This window comes from Dothidotthia symphoricarpi, assembly GCF_010015815.1.
Source record: "Dothidotthia symphoricarpi CBS 119687 unplaced genomic scaffold P153scaffold_15, whole genome shotgun sequence".
NCBI lineage: Eukaryota > Fungi > Ascomycota > Dothideomycetes > Pleosporales > Dothidotthiaceae > Dothidotthia > Dothidotthia symphoricarpi.
Window position 1 is genome coordinate 891,278 of NW_022985022.1, and position 22,999 is coordinate 914,276.

A 22,999-nucleotide genomic window follows, 5' to 3' on the forward strand; every position below is an offset into this window, starting at 1 on the left:
GACCAAAACCGATAGCAAGGTGAGAAGAGGAAGTCGCGATGCTGCTGCCAAGACCTCAAGACTCTGACGCGACTGCCCTTTTTGATCAGGTGAAAAGATATAAGGAACGTGGGGGGAAATGTAGAATTGATTCTGGAAACGCACAAACTAGCCAGAATAGGACACGGATGAGACAAAGAGCACGAAAAGACAATCACACACGAAGAAGCACATGTTGACATCGTGCAAGAAAAGCCTATCATCATATGTACGGATACAGCCCGTCATCCTCTACTCACTCTCCAACCCTCCAGGGGCACACTTATGAGAAGACCCGGCAGGGGTACCTGTAGCACAATCAGCGTCAGCGTCATCAAAGGGGCCGGAAGGTCATTTACTCAGAAGGATACGCCTGCTCACTCTCCAAGTCATATCTTTTCGATCCCGCAGGCCCATGTACGTGCATCCCACTTGGCAGCGGAGGCATGCCCCCAGGCCCTAGTACATCCTTTGCAAGCCCGACGTTTCGCTCAAAAGCCACAGCAAGCCCCTTCGTACCCTGCTCCTGCGCAGCTACCAGTTGCTTCGAGCCTGCCTCGCCAATCAGTTCCTGCTTGGGGGCCGCCGCACTTCCAACTTCGAGCAGCGCGACTGCGTCAGCCTGCGTGACGACTGAGGATCTCGGGTACCTGCGACGCACGTCGCGCTTCCAGTACGGGTTCTCGGCGATGTCGGCGGCGGGCACGGTGACGGGATCATCGTACGCGTTGGGGTCGAGGGCACCTGGGGGTGGGTTGCGAAACTGTGGGTTCATGGGAATACCCGTGGAACGCTTGGGGTCGATAGCAAAGAACTTGTTGATGGCGGCATAGATGCCTGTGGGCTGGACCGTGTATTTCTATTTAGAGCCATCAGTTTACTGGCTGGGGACGATGCTAGAGCGTATCGGAGGGGTCGTGAAGCGCACCGAAAAGGTCGTCGCAACCTTCTTGGACGCCATGTTGAGCACCCAGTCACTGGTCACGCGTTGGAAGAGTGGAGATGGGCCAATGGGCGGAGTTCGTCGTGTTGCGCCTTCGTCGACCGGATCGTGAAGCTTGGTGAGGTTGAGCGGACTGGACGTCTGCCAAGCCGGAGAAAGCCGGGTTTTGTAAGCTTCTCATCTATTCGTCGGCGACCCCTTCGTCCTTACACCATGACTAGCACTTGCCCTGCAGGTACCATTAAGACTGATATACTCTCGATACCATGAGGACTTCCAGCAAACTCTAGCCATATAGTTGAGGTCCTTCCCTGAATGCCAGCAATCTTACCCAGTATTACAGGAAATTATTGGTCTTCACACTTTTCATTTATGCAAAACATAATATACACAACATGACCATTGCTATTAGCTGAAAGATGTGACGATGTTAGTAGACGTGGACTGATCTTCATGTGCGCTACAACATGTGGTCTTACATTGTCTGAACAAATCTTTATCTTACCATGCCATTGAATCGTAATGGCTTCGACTCTACTCAGTGCTACCTGAACCAAGATAATATTTGCTACAATTCGTGACCTTTATAATCGCCTCTTGATTGTGGCATCAATTTATGTACTGCCTGGTAAGGGCGATATCCTACAAGGTTTGATTTAAGCTGAGTTACCTTTGTTTCAATCAATTCACTATGGTTGATAGAAGTTTTGATCGATTTGAGGGACTCTCTTCATCTCCTATAGATCATCAGAACAAGGGCAAGTTCATGACAGTAGCATGAAGTACATGAAACCCTTCTGTGACATGCCATGTAGTGTCGATGTTGTTACAAGTAGTCACAGGGGGAGTTGTGAGATTCAAAAACGCAGCGCGAAGGCAGCCGGCGGCAAAGATTCATTACGTGGAGATGAATGCCATAAAGAATCAAGCCCAACTCCAAATGAACCCCGTCTTTCCTCAGCTCCTGTCCCATTCGTCGTCGTCGTCGTCGTCGTCGTCGTCATCGTCGTCACCGTCGTCACCGTCGCCATCGTCCTGATTGTTGTCCTCAGTTCTCACCAGACATGACTGCCCCGTTGTTGCGCCGGGCACGGTCAATGTTGGAAAGCACTACTGCTTTCTCAAGCGGTGCCTATATATCAATGATGAGCAAGCACTACACCAAAGAGACGTTTACCACACAGTGAATGGGACAAAGCTTACCAGGTTCTCGAAAGACTGCACGTACTCCACAATCCGCTCGTAGTTCGTGTACTCATGGGCGACGAGCCCCGTGTACATCTGAGACCCATGGGCAGACTCCACGAGCATCACCCAGAGCTCCATGTCCGACTTGAACAGTGTCCAGCTACGGCAGCCGGGCAGGAGCGGAGAGGGTTGGACGAAAGGCCCAGAGGGGTCACCGGGGGCTGGTGGCGCGGGCGGAGATTCTCCTCGTGGCGGCGGCGGTGGTGGTGGTGGTGAAGGAGGAGGTGGAGGAGGAGGAGGCGGAGGCGGAGGAGGCGCCGGGCCAGATGGTGGTGGACGAGCGGACATGCTGAAGAAGTGGGAATGCGTACGCGACGCCATGTTGATACTTTATGGTGTCGCAGAGGAGAGAAGCGGTACAGAATTGGCTCACCTTTATGTGCTCCTCGCTAGTGTTGCCAAGATGACAATAAACAGTCCATAGAACCACCTTCACCATCGACTCCCCCTGACTTAACCGCAAGGAAGAGGTACTCCTTACGAGGTACTGAACCTGATCCATGTCCAGCATGTATGGGCCTACCGTATCAATGTATTGCAATCTGTTCGACTTGATGACTCTGTGAGGTGACGATCGAGGAGTTTTTGCGAGAACTTGAAATACCTGAACCATACCCCTTCCGCAATGCGACTACAAGCCCATCAATGAGCTTACAGGATACGGTCGAAATCGACGTATGCTCCCTTTGGACCTTCGAGAAACATAAGCGCGAACATGAGAATGATGAACTGGTGCAGTTCATTGCCCCACGCGGAGCAACCTCGTGCCGAACCTACTGGGTGCCGTCGAGAGTGTGTGAAGTTGTCTCTAGCTAGAGAGATTGTAGAAGTGAATGTAAGAACGAGATTAACGATATGACATGCTACACAACTCAGCGTTATACCGACAATCACAAGCCAACATACAAAACAGAAATACAGACGGTGTATAGAACGTCTAGAGGCGGAACCGAAGACATAAGGTGGTATCAGGACTGGGATAATGTGTGAGAGTCTTTGATGAAACCGCGCAAGAGGACCTAGAGTGACTCTGCTTTAGCTCTTCGGAAACGGATGCTACATATTTTTGGAAGCTGTAAATTAGAGGATCATACCATGGGTATCCTGCAGTGAGTACCTATAGCTTGTAGCGTTACATGACGATGTACTTCCATTAGGTACAGCGCTCGCATGTACTCAAGCTGAACTGTTGCATGAGCATCTTGTTCTTTGACTTGTTGACTCCATTCTGCGTACTACAGGAGGAGACAACGATGCTCAAAAGAACGTGCAACATGCACGGTCGTGCTTGAGCCAACTGTAGCCTCTGATTGAACGCTTCCGCTGCTGTTTCTTGATATTTTGTAGATGCGGACAAGATATGTGCCTGATTAGCAACTTTCTGCGCATTAATACCGTGGCTTTGTTGTGTATATTCGAATGACGCTCGCGACGGTATACTGCCTTCACCTAGCCCCTCCCGCCAGTGTAGGTAGCGGAGGAAAACACCACCGCAGGCTGCAGACTCTGCTCAAACACCAACAAACTTTGAAACATCACATCCGCAAACCCATCCGAGCCCTCATCTTCCCAAGATGTCTTTCTCGGAGATTCTTTCTGCAGTGGGTGTGGCTATCAGCGAACATTCCGGTGTTTACGAAGCCCGCGGGTTTGGAGTGAGTGCCCTTCCTTCGTCCCCTGTCGCAACACCAAACACTCTTCTCCACTCCTCATGAGAATGCTGACACTGGTAAGAGTTCATCCAGGTTTCTGCCGCGTGCTTAATCGCAGTCCTGAATCGCCCGGATTGTGGTGCTCCGCCGGGGAGACCAGTTCCAGAGGTACGATCGATTTCCACGAGGGATGCACACAGCCTTCTCTTCAGGAACCCTTAATGACACTATCGGCAACAACAACGAGGAAAGGGGGGTTGAAGACCTCAGCCTGGCTCGTGCGATCGGTGTCAAGGAAGGGTGGCAGGCCCAGGTAGGCATCTTGACGACCTACTCGTGCGAATGATGGCTCAGCAGAGTACCTCGTGGCTCTCAGACGTTTTCGTCATATATGATCTTCTCGAGCGTGTCCGAAACTGTTGCTAATGACACCTCGCAGTCCTCAGAAGATGGAATCCCTCATCCGTCGTAAGCGCGACACCGCCGCATCACGCTCATGCTAATTCGCCAAACGAAGGCCCGGGAGATCTCAGTTTCTACCAGAGAAACGGCATATATTGGCGCTGAAGATCAAAGACAAATCCCCAAGGATGAAGCGACGTCTGATGCTAGAAAGGGATGGTGGGGCCGGCGCATGCATCGGGAAGCCGCAGCCGAAGCCACACAAACCTCCTCTGACGACCTGTCTCCGATACTTCGTGCATCTCTCCCCATTCCAAATTCCATCTCGGAATTACGATTGGAAAATCGCCTACATCATGTTATTGGATGCATTTACTTCTTGATCTAGGACAATCAGCACCCCTCAGCAACTCATCTTCAGATCCCAGAATGACGACTACCGTGAAGGATCGGTAGAACTTACTTCAACAATATAACACCTGATGCGTACTCGGCTCACCTGCTAGAACTTTGAGAGAAACCCCCCCCCCATATACAAAGGGAAGGGAAGACCGTGAAGATAGATGAAAAGGCGGAACATATCCTGAGAAAATGATTCCGGATTACATTCCTCGGAGTCCTCGAATCGCCAATCCTACAGGCGACTTTATATATACCAACTCCATTAAGGAGTTTTGAGTCTACTGCTGTCGATTGTATCGGGTACGCTGGACGTCTCATTGTGTCAGCAAGTAGCCAATCGTATGCTCCCAACAAGTTTTCGAAAACAGTCGACGCTAATTACGGAACCGTTTCGACGATGTCGAGTAGTATACTCAGTAAAGATCAGATTGTGGCTGAGTCTTTTTGTCGCAACAGGGTTACACCTTATCGACATCCAAACGCACTCCCTCCGTACAAGCTTTAGGATTCATATCCATGTTCGACGATGCGTTCGGGAACCGATTACGACCAACAGAGCCCGACCCATACTGACGAAAAGATAGTAATATCGAGTTAGCGGAGCATCCACAGGGCTCTTGCTTGCGGGTTCGAGATAGTACTTAAACTTACGCCCGTTGATCATGTATACAACAAGGATTGCGTCGCAATGGTTGCACGGCGAGATGGTGGAACGGATGGGAATGCTGGATGTCATGACATTGGTGAGCAGATGTAAGTCCTTGATGATGTCCGCGCTGAACATGGAGTCGTCTATGGAGTCGTCTGTGCTAGTCACCAAGACTGCGGTACATTCAAGTCGAAGATCCATGGCGAGGTATGGGTGACACCGACGCCGCTTCAATTCTCCCAGTCCGTCCCATTACACCACGAGACCATGCTTAAACACCGTCGTGGCCTAGATGCCAAGCAGTTAGCCTTTTTCTCGATCAACAATTTGTTCTCCGACACGATTGCGATATCTCCATCAGTAAGCTCTTTTGAGGGTTTGTAGCATCGAGAACCACGTCTCACCACATCTTAGGTGTCCGAAGAACACATGAAATGGGTACTCGGGATCTCTCAGGTAGATCACTGTGTAACCACTGGACCTGAAAACAGCCCCAGATGGTTCATCATCTCGCGGAGTGTAGGAAAATATAAGGACAGCGGGGACTCACCAAATCCCAAAAACCAAGAACCAGAAACCAGACGCCATCCCAGCGCAACCATCTTGTGGTCTCCTCGGGCCATTGAAACGACGTATTCAAGACGGTGTTCGATGTTCGAGGGGGTGTCCGTGCGAAGCATTGTTTACCGCGAGGTTCGCACGATGCCTCTGAAGGGCTTCGACACCTCGAGATGCATCCGTTTATCGTCGCTATTACAAAGTCAGTTAGCTAGGCACACGGTGAAGATAAGTAAGCCTTTGTGAGGTGATGCTGCTGCGAGGAAAATGCTCCACGGCGAAGGACAACAGAACGCGTAAGAGGTCAAGGCATCGAGATGCAATCGACTGCCAGCAGCTTACGGTACCAGCATCAGACGCGCAGGATGAGCAGAAACTCGGAAGCAACTTTGGCTTACCCTGACTAGGCCAAGCTTCTTCCGCAGCTTATAGGCCTTGCAGTTGACGTAAAGCTGCAGCCAAACCCACCTGTCCCTCGCGCGACCCATGTTGATGAAGAGGGTAGGAAAATAGTTTGCGGCGCAGTTCTCCAAAATAGTGTTGTTGTGGTGGAAGGTGCAGGGTAGAGTGAGGGAGATGAAAGAAGTGGGCGGAGAACAAGGCTACAAACACAAGTGCGCATGCGTAAACACTTGTGATGGAGTAAATCTGCGCCTCCCATTCGAAAAGTCCCTCTACAGCACCCTGTAACATCGCCACGAAACCCTATCGACACCGGAGAAGTTTGTAGAGCATGCTGCGAATTAGGCCATTCGACTCACACTAACCCGACCACAATTTGTGGTTATCGAAAGACGGTACATCATGCGAAGGGTAGGGGTTCGAGATACCTTCACCATCAGCTGCTAGCGTCGGTATTGCCCGAGAGGCGGACTGGACAAATCAAGACAGTCAGGTATATCTCAATAGGTAAATATCCTGTTCATTGTGCAGCAATGCGAAGAAGAGCCTCTAAGTTCAAGAGAGATATTCATGATTGGCATGAGAAAGTAAGTTTGTTCCCACACTGCATTGTAGATTAATTCTGGACTAGTTTTGATTCTATAACGCAAACAAGAAGAGAGTATCAAGACGTCTGAGATCAAAGCCTGTTGTGGGCTCAGGTGAGGATGTACCAAAATCAAACAGTGAATATGAAGGAAAGGGGCGGTTTGTAACGGGGCACGTTGTGAACACACCAAACCCAACCCTTCGTCTATCAGACGCGGCCTTCAATCACAATGTGAAACTCATGAATCTGAAGACTCGAATAGTCTGAGATTGGCTGAGTCGTCTCCAAGAACGCTGCGAAACACTTCAGTCAGTGGATAATCGAGGACTTACTAGCTCTCTCTAGTCCTCCCACCCCGCCAGAGCACAGACCGATTAGCTTTACGCATCTCCCTTTTCCTATTCTCAACACAGTGTATCAACCCTATCTCAAGTCCCTCAAAGTCGCGCTTGGATGCCTCTACAGCCACCATAGCAAGCTACAAAACGACCAATAACGGCGCCGACGAGAATCGCCACCCGGAGTACCTCACTACGAGAGCCGCTTTAGCGATGAAGTAAGCCCAGTCAATCGGACAAGGATGAAATAACGACGTCCTTCGTAATCGATCACTCTGGGCACTTGCTCATATATCCCACTTCTTACGATCATCGTAAGTGTATAAGCCTGATGGATAGCTATACGCTGCAACTGATTTGGTAGTACATTGGAAAATTCCACAGATCTCGGCAATACAGTTTCTGAATCCCCATCTCCAAGTTGATCATAGACTTTTGCCTCGAACCTCGTCCCACCGCTAGCCTCGACGTCGCTCTCGCTTCTCTGCATATCTCAGCCCATTGGCTCGCCTCGAGTGCCCTCGGACACTTCTCCAGTGTTTAGCTTACCAATTTCGCTAGATGGGTCACAGTCTCTAGGCCTTCTGTGTTTGTGATAAGAGATAGTGGCACCCGGAGCCCTGGGGTCCAACGAAGTTGATCAGCGTGGTTCCCACCGTTGTCCGCTGTCGCCAGATCGCAGGCGTGATGTGCACTGTCCGATCTCCTCGGTACAACGCTATCAATGAGACAGTCGGGGTCAAGCGCTTGGAGATGGACGCCATAGTAATTACTGGGATTTACGCATGAATGGGGCCAGATACGCTGAAAGGTAACCAGACATCACACATTTCAATCATCCACGACGGTGGCAGTGATGCTCAGTTGATCAGTGTGAGTACACACCCTAGTCGTTTTACTGCAATATTCAGGTGGATCGATAGGTGTGGTGCATGATCAAGAGAAGTCTTGCCTGCGTCTCGTTGATATCAACAAGCCAAGTTGGATAGAGACAAAATGAGGCCATGACCAACTCTAAAGGACTGTTACGAAATATGTGTAACCGTGCTGCTGCACGTACGTATCGTTTTGAGGTAGCGTAAACAGTGATTGTACGATGCGCTATGGAGCGGACGACATGTTACCATAATGCAGGCACACAGCTTATGAAGTATACTCAGAAAGTTCAGACTGCAAGCTTTGACACGGCAGATCAGATTCAAAAAAGGAATAAGACAGCTAACCTATGGGTCTGTTGAAACAGCCTTCCGAAAGTCGATCACTATGATAATTTATTCGCTTAGAATATCTCATGCGGCGCCTCTATTTGAGATTTCGCATCTACTGCAACTCCAGACCTCAGCTTTACCCCATGAACGAGGAGATCACTACTTGATTCCTACCGATACTACGTATACCGATCTGATCGACATGGCCTTGAAAACGGCTGGAGTAAAACCGTTGTTCAGCCCGCACATTCGCCTTTATACAATGTAAAGGAGCTGCCGCAAATTACCACAGAGCAAAAAAAATAAAAGTTTCATTGTACTTAGCTTTCCCGTTCATGTGTACTACTACTGCTTTCCAGAAGATATCTGTGTGCCATTCAAAATAAGCATTCAAGGACATCGTATTAACACATTTTCGCTTTGTATGGTTTACCGGAATCCGTGAAGCGGTTATAGCTTGTAGCTGTCATGTAGCAACTAAAGCTGACCAATATTAGGGCTTGACACAGGTGTTCAAACTCCAACCTTGAACTGGATACGTCGGCGCTAAGGGGACAAACTAAGCTAACTAGCTCTGGGGAATCTCAACGGCGTTGCAGGAGGCACTACGACACACTAGTGAAGACTAAAAGCAGCATCGCAAGTATCGTTTGTATCCGATACCTTCATCTTAACGTTGAACACTTCAACTCAGTAGACGATGACGCACTGCGATAGGAAGTTGAAATGGTTGCTGATCACACCTGAATTCGTGGATTTTCTGACGTCATGCGACACCAGGATCCTGCTTCTCGGCCAACCCAAATGCCCGCGTAAAGTGGTGGTACGAATATATAAACAAAGAATGGGTCTATCTAGTGTTCTTTCCAATATCATCGCTACATAACAGATCTTCCGTCAGTTGAAAGGCCTTCTCGAACTATATCCCTTATTCCTCACACTGAGGCATCCACATCGACTAGAGCTAAATTACAACCAACACTCAACTACAGATTCATAATGCCTCTTTTCGGGTCACGCCGCGAGCCTTCTCCCCCACCTGCGCCAGCTCACACAGCCCGAACAGGCCTTTTCTCGCGCCGACGCTCCACATCACCCTCGAACATGCACAGATCCCCACCAGCTACATCACATACCACCACGACCACCAAGCGCCACTCATCCATCCTACACAAAAGCCACTCAGGCGACCCATCTATTGCAGCTGCTACGCACAGCCTCCGGCAAGCCGAGGTTGCTGAAAGAGATGCGGATCGTGCGTTGTTCGTCGCGAAGAATGCAGTAAGAGAGGCCAGAGAGCATGTCAGGAGATTAGAGAGGGAAGCAGCGGAGGAAGCGAGATTGGCGAAGATCAAGCAGGGAGAGGCAAAGGCGCTTGGAAAGAAAGGACGGGCTCTTGGTCGTAAGTATCCTCACGCGAGTTGTGAGACTTGTACTAACCATTGTAGGCCATGACCATGTCTGATACTGCTTGGCATTTGTACTTCCAAAGATAACGCCAGAACTGTTTATTGGTATGAATGAAGTTGACGAAGCGCCGAGTTGTTGGATTGTTTCATCCGATTAACGGATTTGATTGTTGGCGTTCTTTTATCTACCTAATTTTGAGCTAAATGTCGACTAAACTATGGTTGTTCATTTGAATAAGGCTGTTCTTCTGATCCAAATGAAGTGCATATGTGGACAGTGGACCAATGCCCAATACATTAACGCCCGAACATGCAATTCGTTTCATATACAGAAGATCAAGTACATTGAGCTGATTCCCTATTGCCCGAGGCCAATTTGCTCGTGGTCTTGAAAATGGAAATGAGCATAACAGTGCATCCAAAGGCCACAACACACATGGCAAGATACGTTTGGGAGCTCTTCTTGGACAACTTGATGTAGCACAATGGCGGAAGGATGAATGCCAATGCACAAGCTGAAGTTGCGCCAAAAAGCTCGAAGACAATGCCGAGATCGCAAGTGAGAAGTGAGAGTGTCAAAGCTGTGATGACGATAGAGGTGGTGAAGATGAGATGACGGTTTGGATGATAGGGTTCGTCGGGGAACCAGTAGTTGTTCATGACCTCTCTGCAGACAAATGCTTCAAGTGGCAGTGTGGTGAGCATGTTGAGGCCAAAGCAGAGACGCGCAACGTTGACCATGAAGTTGTCGTTTGGGAAGTTGTTCAGCACGTTGCCAAGGGTCTTGTCGCCAAAGGTCAGGTAGCCAGAGAGAGCGAGAGCTAGACATGCCACAAGAGATATGCTCGTGCTGTAGTGCGTTACGCGCGAGAAGCGGTCGATGGTAGGCTTGCGCAGGGAGCCGTAAATGAGGAGGGAGTTGTGGTGGCAGACAAAGGCAAAAGAGATGACGCCTATAGCCTCGAAAATGCCAGAGTTGATGACGAGGGAGCCACGCAGCTGGCCTCGAGATTCTGTGGGGACACGGAAGGCCTGGGTAATGACTGTGACGATGATGATGATCATGCTCACGAGAGCGAGGCCGCTGGCTTTGGCGAGCTGGGACACGTTAGCACATGGTGTGAGCGGGGCGGTGTGGGGTGGATGCCTTTGCAATATCGCGGTAGAGCGAGAGCGGATACGAGACGCCGAGGACGAGGACGACCATGATGGCGCGTCTGTTTGTGAGGAGCCAGAGGAAGGACGTGTCGGCCAGGGAGGGGAACAAGGCGTCCATGACCTTGGGGATCGTGTCGCCGACTATGACGCAAAAGGCCACCATGCCGCCAAACGCACTACGGTCCATCAGCAAAGCGTCCTGCCCATGTTGCGGCGGTGCACGTACAACAGCCACTGCGCCAGCGAGATGGCCACCAGTCCCGACCTCCCAAAGCAGTGTTGGACCGTGGCCTGGAACGAGTCGGTGCCGCTCAGCTTCGAGTTGATGACGATGAGGCGGATGGTCCAGTCGACGACGACGGTGAGAGTGATGAGCAGGAGGGCGCCCGTGAGCAGCCCGGCGTTGCGGAAGGCGTAGGGCTGGCCGATGATGCCAGCGCCGATGATGCTGTTGGCCATGTTCATGAAGGCGCTGCGCATGCCGCTGCGCGGCCGCGCGCTCTCCAGGTGGTCCTCGGGGCGGAAGGCCTCTTCAGCCACGGTGACGCTCGGCGCCTCGATGCCCGTGAGCAGTGGCAGGCGCTGCACTTGCCCATGGTCGGCGTAGTCATCGCCGTCGAGCTCTATCCAGTCGTGGCCCTCGGCATGGCCGTTTGTGCTACCTCGCCGCACCGGGTCCTCGAAGCGCACGCGGTTGGGCGTCCTGGGAGTGCCATGGGGCCGCGGACGGGCAAAAGACGACTGCCTCTTGAAGCCGTTGGGGCGTGATGCCACGTCTGCTGGCGACGCCGATGTGCTCCGTGACGGGGGCGGCGATGGGGACAGCTGTCGCCGACTGGCTTGTTGTTCGTGCTCGGGCTCGGGCTCGGGCTCAGGCTCGGAATCGCTGTCGTCAGGGTGCTCTTGCAGGAGCTTCTGCGACTCGCTCATGGTCGCATCGTCGAAGCCTCCAAGACAACAGAGTAGAAGCTGAAAGGAGTCGGGGCGCCGTTACGGAACGGAACTTTCAGCCGTCTATGATCCCTGCTAGCGTCTCGAGTCCGTGGGGAAAGCATGCGGGAACCTGTATCGTTACAACAGACTCTGCAAACCTGAGGAGGGTTTACTGCTGGTCTCTGATGTCGATTCATAATATTGAGCTCATCTAACAACTGTATAAAAATATTGAATCAGATGGAAGTCGACATGTGCGATGACTGTATCATGAAAGCATACCTATTCCAGGCTGGGTCACCAATCAACGGCAGATATGCACTCCAATCGAACCACAGCTCTTTGACGGCGAGCTGGTCGAAGACCGGGTTCCCGCTTGCGAGGTCTACAACACCATTCGCAGGGTACGTCATCCCCCCATGCATGATTCGAGACATACCTCTAACCTGACTAGAGCGAGTCCTAGAAACACAACATCAGAGAAGTGTGATGGCAAAACTTACAGCATCAAGTCCGGCGACACCTCCACTCATCAGGTTGTCGACGCCTTCCCCGCTCGCAAAGAGAACCAGAAAGGATTGTTTCTTGGACACGAATGGCGCGAATCTGCCAGTCCCGGAACTTCTGCTTATCCAGGCCAAGTCGGCTTGCGAGGTTCTTGCCATGGGGTGGGCGATTTTGTTGGAGGAATTGGAAAGCTGGTAAGCATTCCATCCACAACTGTTGAACACCGCAAGTGCTAAGACCAACATATGAATTTGTCTCTCAAAGCTAATTCCACGAATTGCGCGCCTGCAAAGGGGCTTTGGTACTGCATCGCCACCTAAGATAGTGTATCGGCTAGGTACCCTGGGTCCGATACCCGAGAAGAAGAGGAAAGAGTATCTAATCAGAGAACGTCTTCATGCCATTGTTAAACCTGGGCTGCTATAGCAGTGTTGTCTAATCTCGCGAAGGACGGAGCCATTAAAGGATGTATCGAATACGGAACCATAGTCACGCCCATGACATGTCAATCATTCATGGATAGCAACGGCATCACCATGGCGCGATTCTTCAACATGTTCGTCAGGGTCCGGTTCCCCATGGGTGGAGTATATGGTGAAACTGTAAAGCGGTGGAAGAGGACACGATTCTAGGCCTCCGAACACCATGAGCGCGTCTTTTCTTAGGTGGTCTGTGAATGGAAGAACGTGGGGTTTGGCGCGTTGAGTGCGGCTAAGTGAGCCCATTCGTCCTCTGCGGCCTCCACGGGCTATCACAATAGACTGAGGTTGGCTAGATCTAACGATCGCTGTTAATTGAGGGTGGTGGAAGGCAGCGTTAGCCTTTAAATACAAAAGCATGCTTCAGAGCTAGCCTAACTAAAAGCGATAATATAAAGAAACATAGACCTTGAAATAGTAGACGTAAGTATTCTATTAGTTTAACTCAACTTTACAAAGAATTCACTACACAATAGATATTTAAATATATAGATATTTGAAAAGTAGTTAGTCTAATCTCTGGAATTCCTTAGTGTAGACTTAGATATGTTAGGGAACAGTATAACTACTTTACTTATAATAGAATGTATACGCGTTACCTAAGCAATTAGACAGTTATAATAATATTAAATAAATTCTTAGTATATACCAAGAAACTTAAAAGCTTTAAATAACTATTTTACTACTTTCTATATAATATAAGTTAAAAGATTTATACTTAACTCAAGATAGCTAAAACTTAAATAGTATAATTTTAAAATATACTACTTCTAGCTCTTTTTTTATAATTATAAACTTAGCACTTTATATTAAAAGTAATTATCTGTTTTAATTATTACTTACTAGACTATAAATTTATAAGCTTTTATTTAAATATTTACTTTAAAATCTTTACTCTAGAAATAAAAAAAAATAAGAAAAAAAAAATACTACTTAGATTAAACAATTCTTTAAACATTAGAATAAAAGACCTACTTAGAGTATAAGCTTTTTATTTATACAAGTAACAGAATACAAATTATATTACTAAAATTACAGAAATTTACAATACGTTATAATATAATTAAAGTATATTTAAGAGTTTTCTAGGACGTTTATTTCTAAGTAAGGCTTATAACGTAGGAATATATATATATATCTTATAGGTTTTTTATTTTAGCTTTAAATATTAAAGATCTCTAAAGAGCTAAGGCTATTAATTCGTAGATATAGTATAATTAAGTAATATTAAAAGTTTCTTAAAGATCTAATAGTATATAAGCTATAAATAAATTTTAGAATTCGTTAGGTTATATTAAATATTATAAATTTTAAGCTATAGTTTTAGTTTTTATAAAATATTAGTAGTTTTAGATTAATTATCTACGTAATAATCTATTTAAGTATTAAGACCTATACTAAGCAATAGTAGTCTTAAGAAAGTTAATAATAAAACTTTTAAGGCTAGGTACGTTATTAGTAAGTAACTAGTAATTTATAAACTTAGAACTAGCTAATCTCGTATATTTAGCCTTATTTTATAAAATACCTTAACGTATTATAAGTAATATTACTCTCTAAAAACTTGTAATAGTTTTCTTTTAAGTAGAGCTTTTTATTACTAGAAGCTTAGGTAAGTTCCTAGAGTAAAAAAGAACTTTATAAACATTATTACCTAGTAATAGTATATATTAAGTACTTAAGTATATAGAAGTATAAATTAAAGAAATAATAAAATAAGGTAAGTACTTAAGTCTAACTAAAGCTATTAATATTTACTATATCTAGCCTTCTCTTTAAAGAAATAATTTACAGTAGAAAATTTACTTAAGAATTAAAGGCTTGGCTTATAAATATAAATTTAAGCTTAATAAACTTTATTATTTTACGGTTATAGCGTATTTATGCTTATTAGTTAAGTAGATAAACCTAATACAGTAAGACTATAGTATAGGAACTTAACATAGATACTAATACCTAGCCTCTTTATAGATAGTAATTATTAGTAAGATTATGTAATAATAGTATTAAAAAGTAGACTAACTATTTCTTAGTAATAATCTACTTAATATACTAGTGCAGACGTATATTTAGGAGCCTAGGTAGCTATTAATTAAAGTTTAGTCTAGTTATAAATCCTAGATTATATTATAAACTATAGCTAGGTTATAAGAACTCTTTAATAAACTAGTTATTTTAAATATATAACTAAGGGAGCTTTAGAGAGGGTATAAGCAATATTTGTTTTTATAGATAAGCCTAAATATAAATACTCTTTATACGTTAAGGCTTTTTAAATTATCTTTTATTCTATTTTTAATCTTATGTTACTATAACTAAGATAATATACCTATAATATAACGCTATTACTAAAGCCTAGACGTTTAAGTGCTGTATCTAATAAACTTTAGATAGTCTAGTACTAAGCCTATTAAAAATAGTTAAATACAAAAAGAAAAGGTTTAGATTCTAATAAGATAAATTTATTAAATCTAGAGTTCTTAATAGTACTTTATATTATTTATTTATTCTTGTAGTTTTACTTTTAAGACTTTATTAAAATAAAAATAAAATAGGGTATCTATCTTAGATAAAGAAATTACATTATATTAGACTTTTTTTATAGATCTTTAGATAGAGAAAGTATAATAGTTAGGTTTTTAGAGTATACTACTAAGTTTAAAAGAATAATTTTAAATTACTATAAATCTCTAAAAACAATCTTAATAAAACCTTAGATATAAAAGATAATAGGTTAACTATAAAAAGTTTAAAAAATATATAACTCCTTTATTAATAGAGAATAGAAGTTAATATATTATATTACTAATTTATGTTAGTTATGTATACATTTTAATTACTAACTAATTCTTATTTTTAATTCATAATAACTATAGCAGCTAAAGTTTAACCTACTAATAACTTATTAGTCCTTAGCTAACTAGCATTATTATAATATTATTACTTTTACTACTTCTTTTTAACAAGATTAGCTATCTTTATCCTTATTCTATATTATTTTTATAGTTAAATAGTAAGGTTTTATACCTTCTAAATAACTTTTATACGTCTTTCTTTTTAGGTACTATACCTTAGGTCTATAAAAGCTTACTTAAAATACTATTAATTCTGTAGTTAAAATAGTATTATTCTACTAATTAATTATTAAGCTAATAAATTAAAAGATCTAAGTATTATAAAAAGCTTTATTAGTTTTATATATATCTATAATAAGAAGCTAAATTTCAACTTTAAAAACCTTAACTTTAAGCTTTTAATTAAATGTAAAGTACTACTTAATATATAGAGAACTTAAGTAAAATATATTACTAATATACTAATTAATTTTCTTTATTTTCTTTTACTACCTAACTTTGTCTTTAAAGATCTTACTAGAGTTATTAAAAGTATTCTACTAGTATATATAGTTACTTATTTTAAATCTTTAACTCTTAGTTAACTAAAAAAGGCTGTATAAAGACTTCTAGGTAATACTAATAAGATTATATTATTAGTTAAGTATAATCTTAGGCAAAAAAAAAAGAATAAGATAGATAAATAAATAAATAAATAAGTAAAGATCTTAAATTTTAAGTTATAAAAGATAATTATATAATAGCCTAATTATATAGACTATTATTACTTATACTTTCCCTAAACTACCTTAGTTATATATTTAATATTACTAATTAAGTAAAAACTTTCTACTACCTAGCTATATTTTATAATATAATCTAAAGTTTATAAATTAACTAAACCTAAACTAACAGCTACCTAAGCTTTTAAATACATATCTTTACTAATATATTAAGAAGCTAGTTATTAAAAGATAGATAATAAGATCTTTATTATTATTACTATATACTTTTATTAATTCTTACTATAGAAAAAGAGGCTAGGTATTAGCTATTATACTGAGTTACTATATTAGATTCTTACTATATTACCTCTATTTACTTGTACTTTAAGCATAAATACACTATAAACCTAAAATAATAACTAAAATAAAAAAACAACGTAATATATTAATATCTGCTTTCTAGGGATTAGTAGCGTATAAGTAATTTTAAGTAGGAGTAAGTTTTGGCTATAGAATAGTATTAAGTCTATAGGTATAAGCCTCTAGTATATATATTACTAAGAGTTCGAGAGTCGGAGCTTTTAACTTATATAGTAACCTAGTAGAGCGCGAGTTAGAGATAAGAGATTTTAATTAGTAGAATAAGTACTGATTTCTTTAACAAGTAGTTTGCAATTTTATTATATTAAACTGGTACTTTATACTATAAATAAAATAGTAATTTATATCTTTTACGCTAAACTAAGTCTATAAGCATAGTCTAAAAATTAATAAATTCTACTATATTAGTTTAGCTTTTACGCTATTAATTAGTATACTAAATAAGAGTATAGTAGTAGTAATTTAAAAGTTAAAGTAAAATATTCTTGCCTTAAGTTCTAGCTTTAGAGATAACGCTAACTAGAGGCTAACGACTAAGCTATATATTATACGTCTATTAAAGCTAATTACGAATAGTTAGCTTAATATCTTTAAGTATAAAATATAAATATTTTTAGCTATAGATATATAATTGTATCCTTATAAAAATAACTAGAATAGAAGTTTTAATTATTTGGTTTATATTTATAGGTAAAACAAATTACTAAGCCTTCTTTATTATTGTTATTATTATTCAAAAGATTAACCTTTAAAACGAAATAATAACTCTTAATATTACTTATAAATATATTCTTTACCTATAATAAAGCTTTCTATTACTCTTATTAGTTATTATTCTCTTAGGTTTATAGCATATTTTTGGTTATAGTACAAGCAGATAGACATAATACAGTACAAATTTAATATAGTAACTTAGTATAAAAGCTATTACCTAGCCTCTTTTTATATAAGAAATATTAGTTAAGGTATATAGTAATAGTAATAGAAAGCTAATAAAATATTTCTTTAATAACCCAGCTACTTAATATACTAGTATTAATATATAGTTTATAGCCTAGGTAGCTGTTAATTAAATTTAAGTTTAGTTATTAACTATAGATTATATTATAAATTATGGCTAAACTAAACAAACCCTTTAATTAACTAGTAATTTTAAATATATAACTAAGGTAGCTTTAGAGAGGGTATAGGTAATAATAGTTTATTAAAATAAGCTAGTATATAAATATCCTATATACCTTAAAAGTTAAAAGCTTTATTTATTTATCTATCTATCTTATATATTTTTCTTTATCTTTCTTTATAACTAAAATTATACTTAACTAATAATATAATCCTATTAGTATAGCCTAGAAGTTCTTATGCTACGTCTTAAAAAACTAATACTTAAAAAATTAAGATAAGTAATTACTAGTACTAGTATAGTACTTTAGATAACATTAGTAAGATCTCTAAAGACCTAGTTAGGTAATAAAAGAAAAAAAAGGAAATAACTTAGAATAATAGTAATATATTCTGCTTAAGTAATCTAGATATTAAGTAGTATTTTATACTTAATAAAAGGCCTAAGGTAAAGCTTAATAAAGTTAGGTTTAGCTCCTCTTTATATAAGTTTATAAAGCTAATAGGGCTTTCTTTAATACCTAGCTCTTCTAACTTAATAGCCTTGCTACTATGTAGCGTAATAATACTGTTCTAACTAAGGATAAGAGGCGTTTTAAGCAAGCTTTTATAGACTCTAGGTACACTTAGTAGCCTAGAAAAGAAGACTTGTAGAAGTAATTCAGGAGGTATAGAACCTTAAGGTAGCGGCGAGGGCAACAGCAACAGCAACGGCGATAGGAATTAGATAGCTAATAACTTGCAACTAGGTTAAACTTTGGCTGCTGTAGTTAGTGTAAATATATAACAGGAACTAATAAGTAATTAAAACGCGTACGTAGCTAAAACACAATAGTAATATAACACATTAATCCCCGTTTTCTGGGGTTATTAGTTATTATATATATCTTTAATTACTTATACTTTAAGAGTTTTTATTAATATCTAAATTTAGCCTATTTTATAAGTTTTTATACGGCTCTCAAACACGCGTCTGTATTAGTACATTGAGTAGCTAGTTGTTAAGAGACAGCTAATTAGCTCTCTATTACCTTTACTATATACTCCTACTAATATTTACTATATAAAAAGGGGCTAGGTATTAGCTTCTATACTAAGTTACTATATTAAATTCTTACTATATTGCGTCTATCTGCCTGTACTACAAGCATAAATACGCTACAAACCTAAAATAATAAGTTTTTATACTATATTATACCTAGCGCAGTTTATAATTACTTGCTTCCTCTCAAACTTAGTTATATACGCTTTAATAACTACGTTAGCTTTATTCTTTTAATTCTTTTATATTATCTTATAAGCTTTACCTATATTTAAAAGACTTTCTTTATGTATATACCTACTAAATATTAAACTTAAGTTCTATTTGTAGTTTTAATTAGTAATCTTTTAACTAGTTATCTTTTATAAGTACCTTTAAGTATTTATAATATTTTTCTATTATATAAACTTAGGCAGTAAATCTAGGGGCTTCTATTAGTACTAGTCTAGTAAGTATTCTTTAAAAGGCGTAATCTACTACTTAGCAAATACTGTTGTTTATAAGGAACGTCTTTAATAGTAGGTCTAAAGCTTATTAAGCTTATACTTATAAGCTATTTAAGTCTAAGCTTAAAAGTACTTCTACTACCTTAGAAGTAAAGGCTTATATTTTTATTTTTATTTTACTACAAACTTAGTTAAATATTCTATTTTACTAAGAAATACTTATTATTGTATAACTTACAAAATTACTTTACTTTACTATTTATAGTAAGTATAGAGCTTTCTTGTTATACTTGTATATTCTCGAAAACTTAGTTAAGTATCTAAAGATATATAGCTTAATCACGTAAAGCTATATTTAATTGTATAGAAAGTAATTAGTATTTACCTACCTTTACACTAAGCTTTAAGAAGGTCTTATATATAAGAATATCTTTACTACTACTACAAATACTATAGTTTAAGTACTAACTATAGTACAACTTTAGTAGTTAAAAGTTACAAACGTTTAGTTTTAAAAATATATAAGAGATATAAAGTAGAAGTACTAATAGTATAGTCTTTAAGTAGAAGGTTAGCTATACAAACTTATTAGTTATATAATTGTTATAGCTATCTATAGGTAGAAGTAGCTACCTACTAGAGTAGAGTTAGAATATTCTATAAATAAATAGAAATAGAAGTTTAAGTATAATTTATCTATTAAAGTCTTTAGTCTTACTTATTATAAGAATATACGCAGTTAAATAATTAGTATACATTTTCTTAAGAATTAACTACGCCTCTACATTAATTATTAGTATAATTAAGTTTCTGCTTATATAAATATCTACAATAAAAGCAACTATCTTATAATCTTTTCTATAGAGTATATAATATTGTTTACTATTTTTGTTACAGAAATACTACCTCTGTAGTATACTAATATACACCCTGCGCTTATAAAAATTCCTTCTATCTCTACGTATTATACTAAAGTTTGTAATAGTATTAATATTTTGATTTAATAGCGCATTTATAATTATAGTATTAGCAAGTATAGATAATATAGAGAAGACTTAATATACTAACTTAGCATATAAGTTATTTTATAGCTTTCTTTTATTCAGTATAAATTTGTAAGAGTATATAGTAATAGTAATAAGATACTATTTTACTGTTTCTTAAAAACTACTTACTTAAGATTCTAGTATAAACGTATATCAAGAAGTCTAGGCAGCTGTAAGATAAAGTTAAGTTTAGTTAAAATCTTTAGATAAAATTATTTACTAAAGCTAATTTATATAAAATTAATAATAGACTAGTAATTAAAATATTAAAACTAGAGTAGCTTAAGAAAAAGAAAAAGTAATAATAATTTATCTTAGTAAACTACTATAAAAACATCTTATCTACTTTAATATTTAAGATTTTTGTTTCTTTATTTATTTACTTATTTATTCTTATCTTTCTTAAACACTAAGTCTATACTTAACTAATAATAATTTTATATATATAGCTTAAAAGTTTCTACGTGAAGTTTAATAGTAGACTAATAGTAGTAAAATTATTATACGTAATTACTAGTTTCTGTCTAGTCTACTAAATATCTTTAGACAAATCTTTTAAAACCTAGTTAGGTAGCAAAAGAATAAGAAAGGATTACTTATTAAAAGCCTAATACTTTTAACTTAGTAGATATAACTATCTGATTCTACTTTATACTTAATTTAATACTTTAAGGATAGCTTTTTAAATTTAGAATTTAGTTTATTTTTATATAAAGTTTTAGTAGATTTAAAGATTTTATTAAGACTTTACTTTTCTAATTAAACAGCTCTACTTCTAAGTTGTATAATAAAACTATTTTAACTATATCTATAAGGTAATTTAAGTAGGCTTTTAAATACTTTAAGTATACTACCTATAACAAGTCACCTATAGAAGTAGTTTAGAAGAATTAAAACCTTAATAAAAGACAATAGAACTAATAGAAAATAGAATTAAAATAACCTGATCTTATAAGGAGATTATAGTATTAGTAATTGTAAGAGTAATAGTAATAGAAAGCAAAGGGTTTAAACTAGCATATATTTTAGTCTCTATAGTTAACGTAAATTTATATTAAGAACTAATAAGTAATTTAAACGTGTAGAAAAAAATATAATAGTATTATAATACATCTATATCTGTCTTCTAGTGAAGTTAGCGTATTATAGAGTTGTAAGAATAGACTTAAAATAGTTTTAGATAAAAAGGAAAGCTTATAATATTCTTTAGAGAGCTATTTCGTATAGTAATAATACTATATTTATCTCTTTTTTTTTATAATAAACTGTTAACGCCTTCTTATAAGTATAGTTTTACTTAGTTATAGTATAGTATTTATTATAATTAAAGTATCAGCAGTAGAGTAAACTATAGTATAGCGAATCCTAGATTTTATTTTATTTTTATAATTAAGAACGTAACCTAATAAAACCTTTTAGTTATTAGGACTTTAAAGCTAATATATAGCTTTAAGTAAAGCTTTTAATAGGTTAAGTTTAGTTCTTATCTATCTAAGTCTATAAAGCTAATAAGGCTTTTTTTAATTCTTAGCTGTTATAATATAAGTAGCTTACTACTAGGTAGTTAGAAAATACTGTCCCAGCTCTATATATAAACTACGCTAAGTATACTTTTATTAATATTTAGTCTTTGAACTAATAATAAAGTTTAGTAAAAGCTATAAGGTTAATATTAAACCTATATATACCACTAGTAATACAAAGACTAGTTACAATTAGGGTAATAGCAAAAGTAATAGTAATAACTATAGCAATAATATATCCAGGGTTATAAATATGTTAAACTTTAGCTACTGTTATTACTATAATTTATAAAAACTAGCAGGTATTTAGAACGTAATTAAAACCAAAATAGGGAAGTAATATAATACATTAATCTCTATCTTCTAGAGTAAGCACGTATATGTTAATAATACAATTAGTTAACTACACTATTAACAAAAATATTAAGATACTAAGCAAGTAAAAGTACTACTACTACGTTCTGATTTACTAATAGCTCTTATAGCATTTTTAGTATAAACTATTTTTCAAATAATGTTTTAGATTAATTTATTTATAGTAGCAAATAGTTTTTAAGTTTTTGTCTTATAAAATACATTAAAAACATTAAGCTATGTTATTGCGTTAAGCTTATAAGCACGTAGCTAGAAGTATGCCATAGACGGGCTCGTTAAACCCGCGGATTTCGGCTAATAAAATTGTGTAGCATAACTTAGGAACATTAAAACTAAAACTCTGTACTAAGAATACTTTAAGGGCAGGCATAATACCAACATGCTAACGCGATCTAACTGGCTAATAGTTGGGCCGAAATCCGCGGGTTCAACGGGCCCGTCTATGGGATATACATTGCTTTAATAAGACAGTTGAGGCATTTAATATATATTATTACCTAATAGAGAGCGAGAAGATATTTTATTATAGATTTCTTTGATAATTAACTTATTAGCTATAAATTCAATACAACTTATATCAAGTTAATGTAAAAGTTAACTGTTATTTCTT

General features: G+C 39.0%; 6 protein-coding genes across 6 annotated transcripts; 3 read left to right on the top strand and 3 right to left on the bottom strand.

The window, feature by feature from the left end:
- Positions 1 to 220: 220 nt before the first annotated feature.
- P153DRAFT_368695 (21 kDa subunit of NADH dehydrogenase) lies at positions 221 to 1,028 on the bottom strand. The gene is made up of 3 exons (XM_033668581.1): positions 947 to 1,028; positions 378 to 877; positions 221 to 326 (listed from the first exon to the last, which is right to left on the bottom strand). The coding sequence occupies exons 1-3, from the start codon at positions 977 to 979 to the stop codon at positions 302 to 304; spliced, it is 558 nt and encodes a 185-aa protein (XP_033521779.1). The 5' UTR covers positions 980 to 1,028; the 3' UTR covers positions 221 to 301.
- Positions 1,029 to 1,774: 746 nt separating this feature from the next.
- Positions 1,775 to 2,658, bottom strand: P153DRAFT_368697 (uncharacterized protein). Its single transcript, XM_033668582.1, has 2 exons — positions 2,165 to 2,658; positions 1,775 to 2,093 (listed from the first exon to the last, which is right to left on the bottom strand). Exons 1-2 carry the CDS (start codon positions 2,495 to 2,497, stop codon positions 2,010 to 2,012), a joined length of 417 nt encoding a protein of 138 aa, XP_033521780.1. The 5' UTR covers positions 2,498 to 2,658; the 3' UTR covers positions 1,775 to 2,009.
- Positions 2,659 to 5,204: 2,546 nt separating this feature from the next.
- Positions 5,205 to 6,232, top strand: P153DRAFT_66562 (uncharacterized protein). The gene is made up of 3 exons (XM_033673325.1): positions 5,205 to 5,674; positions 5,729 to 6,175; positions 6,223 to 6,232. The coding sequence occupies exons 1-2, from the start codon at positions 5,582 to 5,584 to the stop codon at positions 6,116 to 6,118; spliced, it is 483 nt and encodes a 160-aa protein (XP_033521781.1). The 5' UTR covers positions 5,205 to 5,581; the 3' UTR covers positions 6,119 to 6,175; positions 6,223 to 6,232.
- A 3,176-nt stretch (positions 6,233 to 9,408) lies between these two features.
- On the top strand, positions 9,409 to 9,874 carry P153DRAFT_358985 (uncharacterized protein; the record flags this gene model as incomplete). Its single annotated transcript, XM_033666839.1, has 2 exons — positions 9,409 to 9,811; positions 9,858 to 9,874. The coding sequence occupies 2 exons, from the start codon at positions 9,409 to 9,411 to the stop codon at positions 9,872 to 9,874; spliced, it is 420 nt and encodes a 139-aa protein (XP_033521782.1).
- Positions 9,875 to 10,154: 280 nt separating this feature from the next.
- P153DRAFT_424640 (uncharacterized protein) lies at positions 10,155 to 11,930 on the bottom strand (the record flags this gene model as incomplete). Its single annotated transcript, XM_033672497.1, has 3 exons — positions 11,203 to 11,930; positions 10,966 to 11,152; positions 10,155 to 10,916 (listed from the first exon to the last, which is right to left on the bottom strand). The coding sequence occupies exons 1-3, from the start codon at positions 11,904 to 11,906 to the stop codon at positions 10,155 to 10,157; spliced, it is 1,653 nt and encodes a 550-aa protein (XP_033521783.1). The 5' UTR covers positions 11,907 to 11,930.
- A 136-nt stretch (positions 11,931 to 12,066) lies between these two features.
- On the top strand, positions 12,067 to 22,980 carry P153DRAFT_398735 (uncharacterized protein; the record flags this gene model as incomplete). The annotated part of the gene is made up of 4 exons (XM_033671667.1): positions 12,067 to 12,313; positions 12,364 to 12,610; positions 12,866 to 13,003; positions 22,972 to 22,980. Exons 1-4 carry the CDS (start codon positions 12,150 to 12,152, stop codon positions 22,978 to 22,980), a joined length of 558 nt encoding a protein of 185 aa, XP_033521784.1. The 5' UTR covers positions 12,067 to 12,149.
- Between the last annotated feature and the right edge of the window lie 19 nt (positions 22,981 to 22,999).

Bases quoted from the DNA above. Each gene is read 5' to 3' on its own strand.
- P153DRAFT_66562 (XM_033673325.1), top strand. From the start codon at position 5,582: ATGCTTAAACACCGTCGTGGCCTAGATGCCAAGCAGTTAGCCTTTTTC. The intron at 5,675-5,728 runs GTAAGCTCTTTT...ACCACATCTTAG, and splicing joins CGATTGCGATATCTCCATCA to GTGTCCGAAGAACACATGAA.
- P153DRAFT_368695 (XM_033668581.1), bottom strand. From the start codon at position 979: ATGGCGTCCAAGAAGGTTGCGACGACCTTTTCG. The intron at 878-946 runs GTGCGCTTCACG...GGCTCTAAATAG, and splicing joins AGGTTGCGACGACCTTTTCG to AAATACACGGTCCAGCCCAC. The intron at 327-377 runs GTAAATGACCTT...ATTGTGCTACAG, and splicing joins GAGCAGGCGTATCCTTCTGA to GTACCCCTGCCGGGTCTTCT.
- P153DRAFT_368697 (XM_033668582.1), bottom strand. From the start codon at position 2,497: ATGTCCGCTCGTCCACCACCATCTGGCCCGGCGCCTCCTCCGCCTCCG. The intron at 2,094-2,164 runs GTAAGCTTTGTC...ATTGATATATAG, and splicing joins TGCAGTCTTTCGAGAACCTG to GCACCGCTTGAGAAAGCAGT.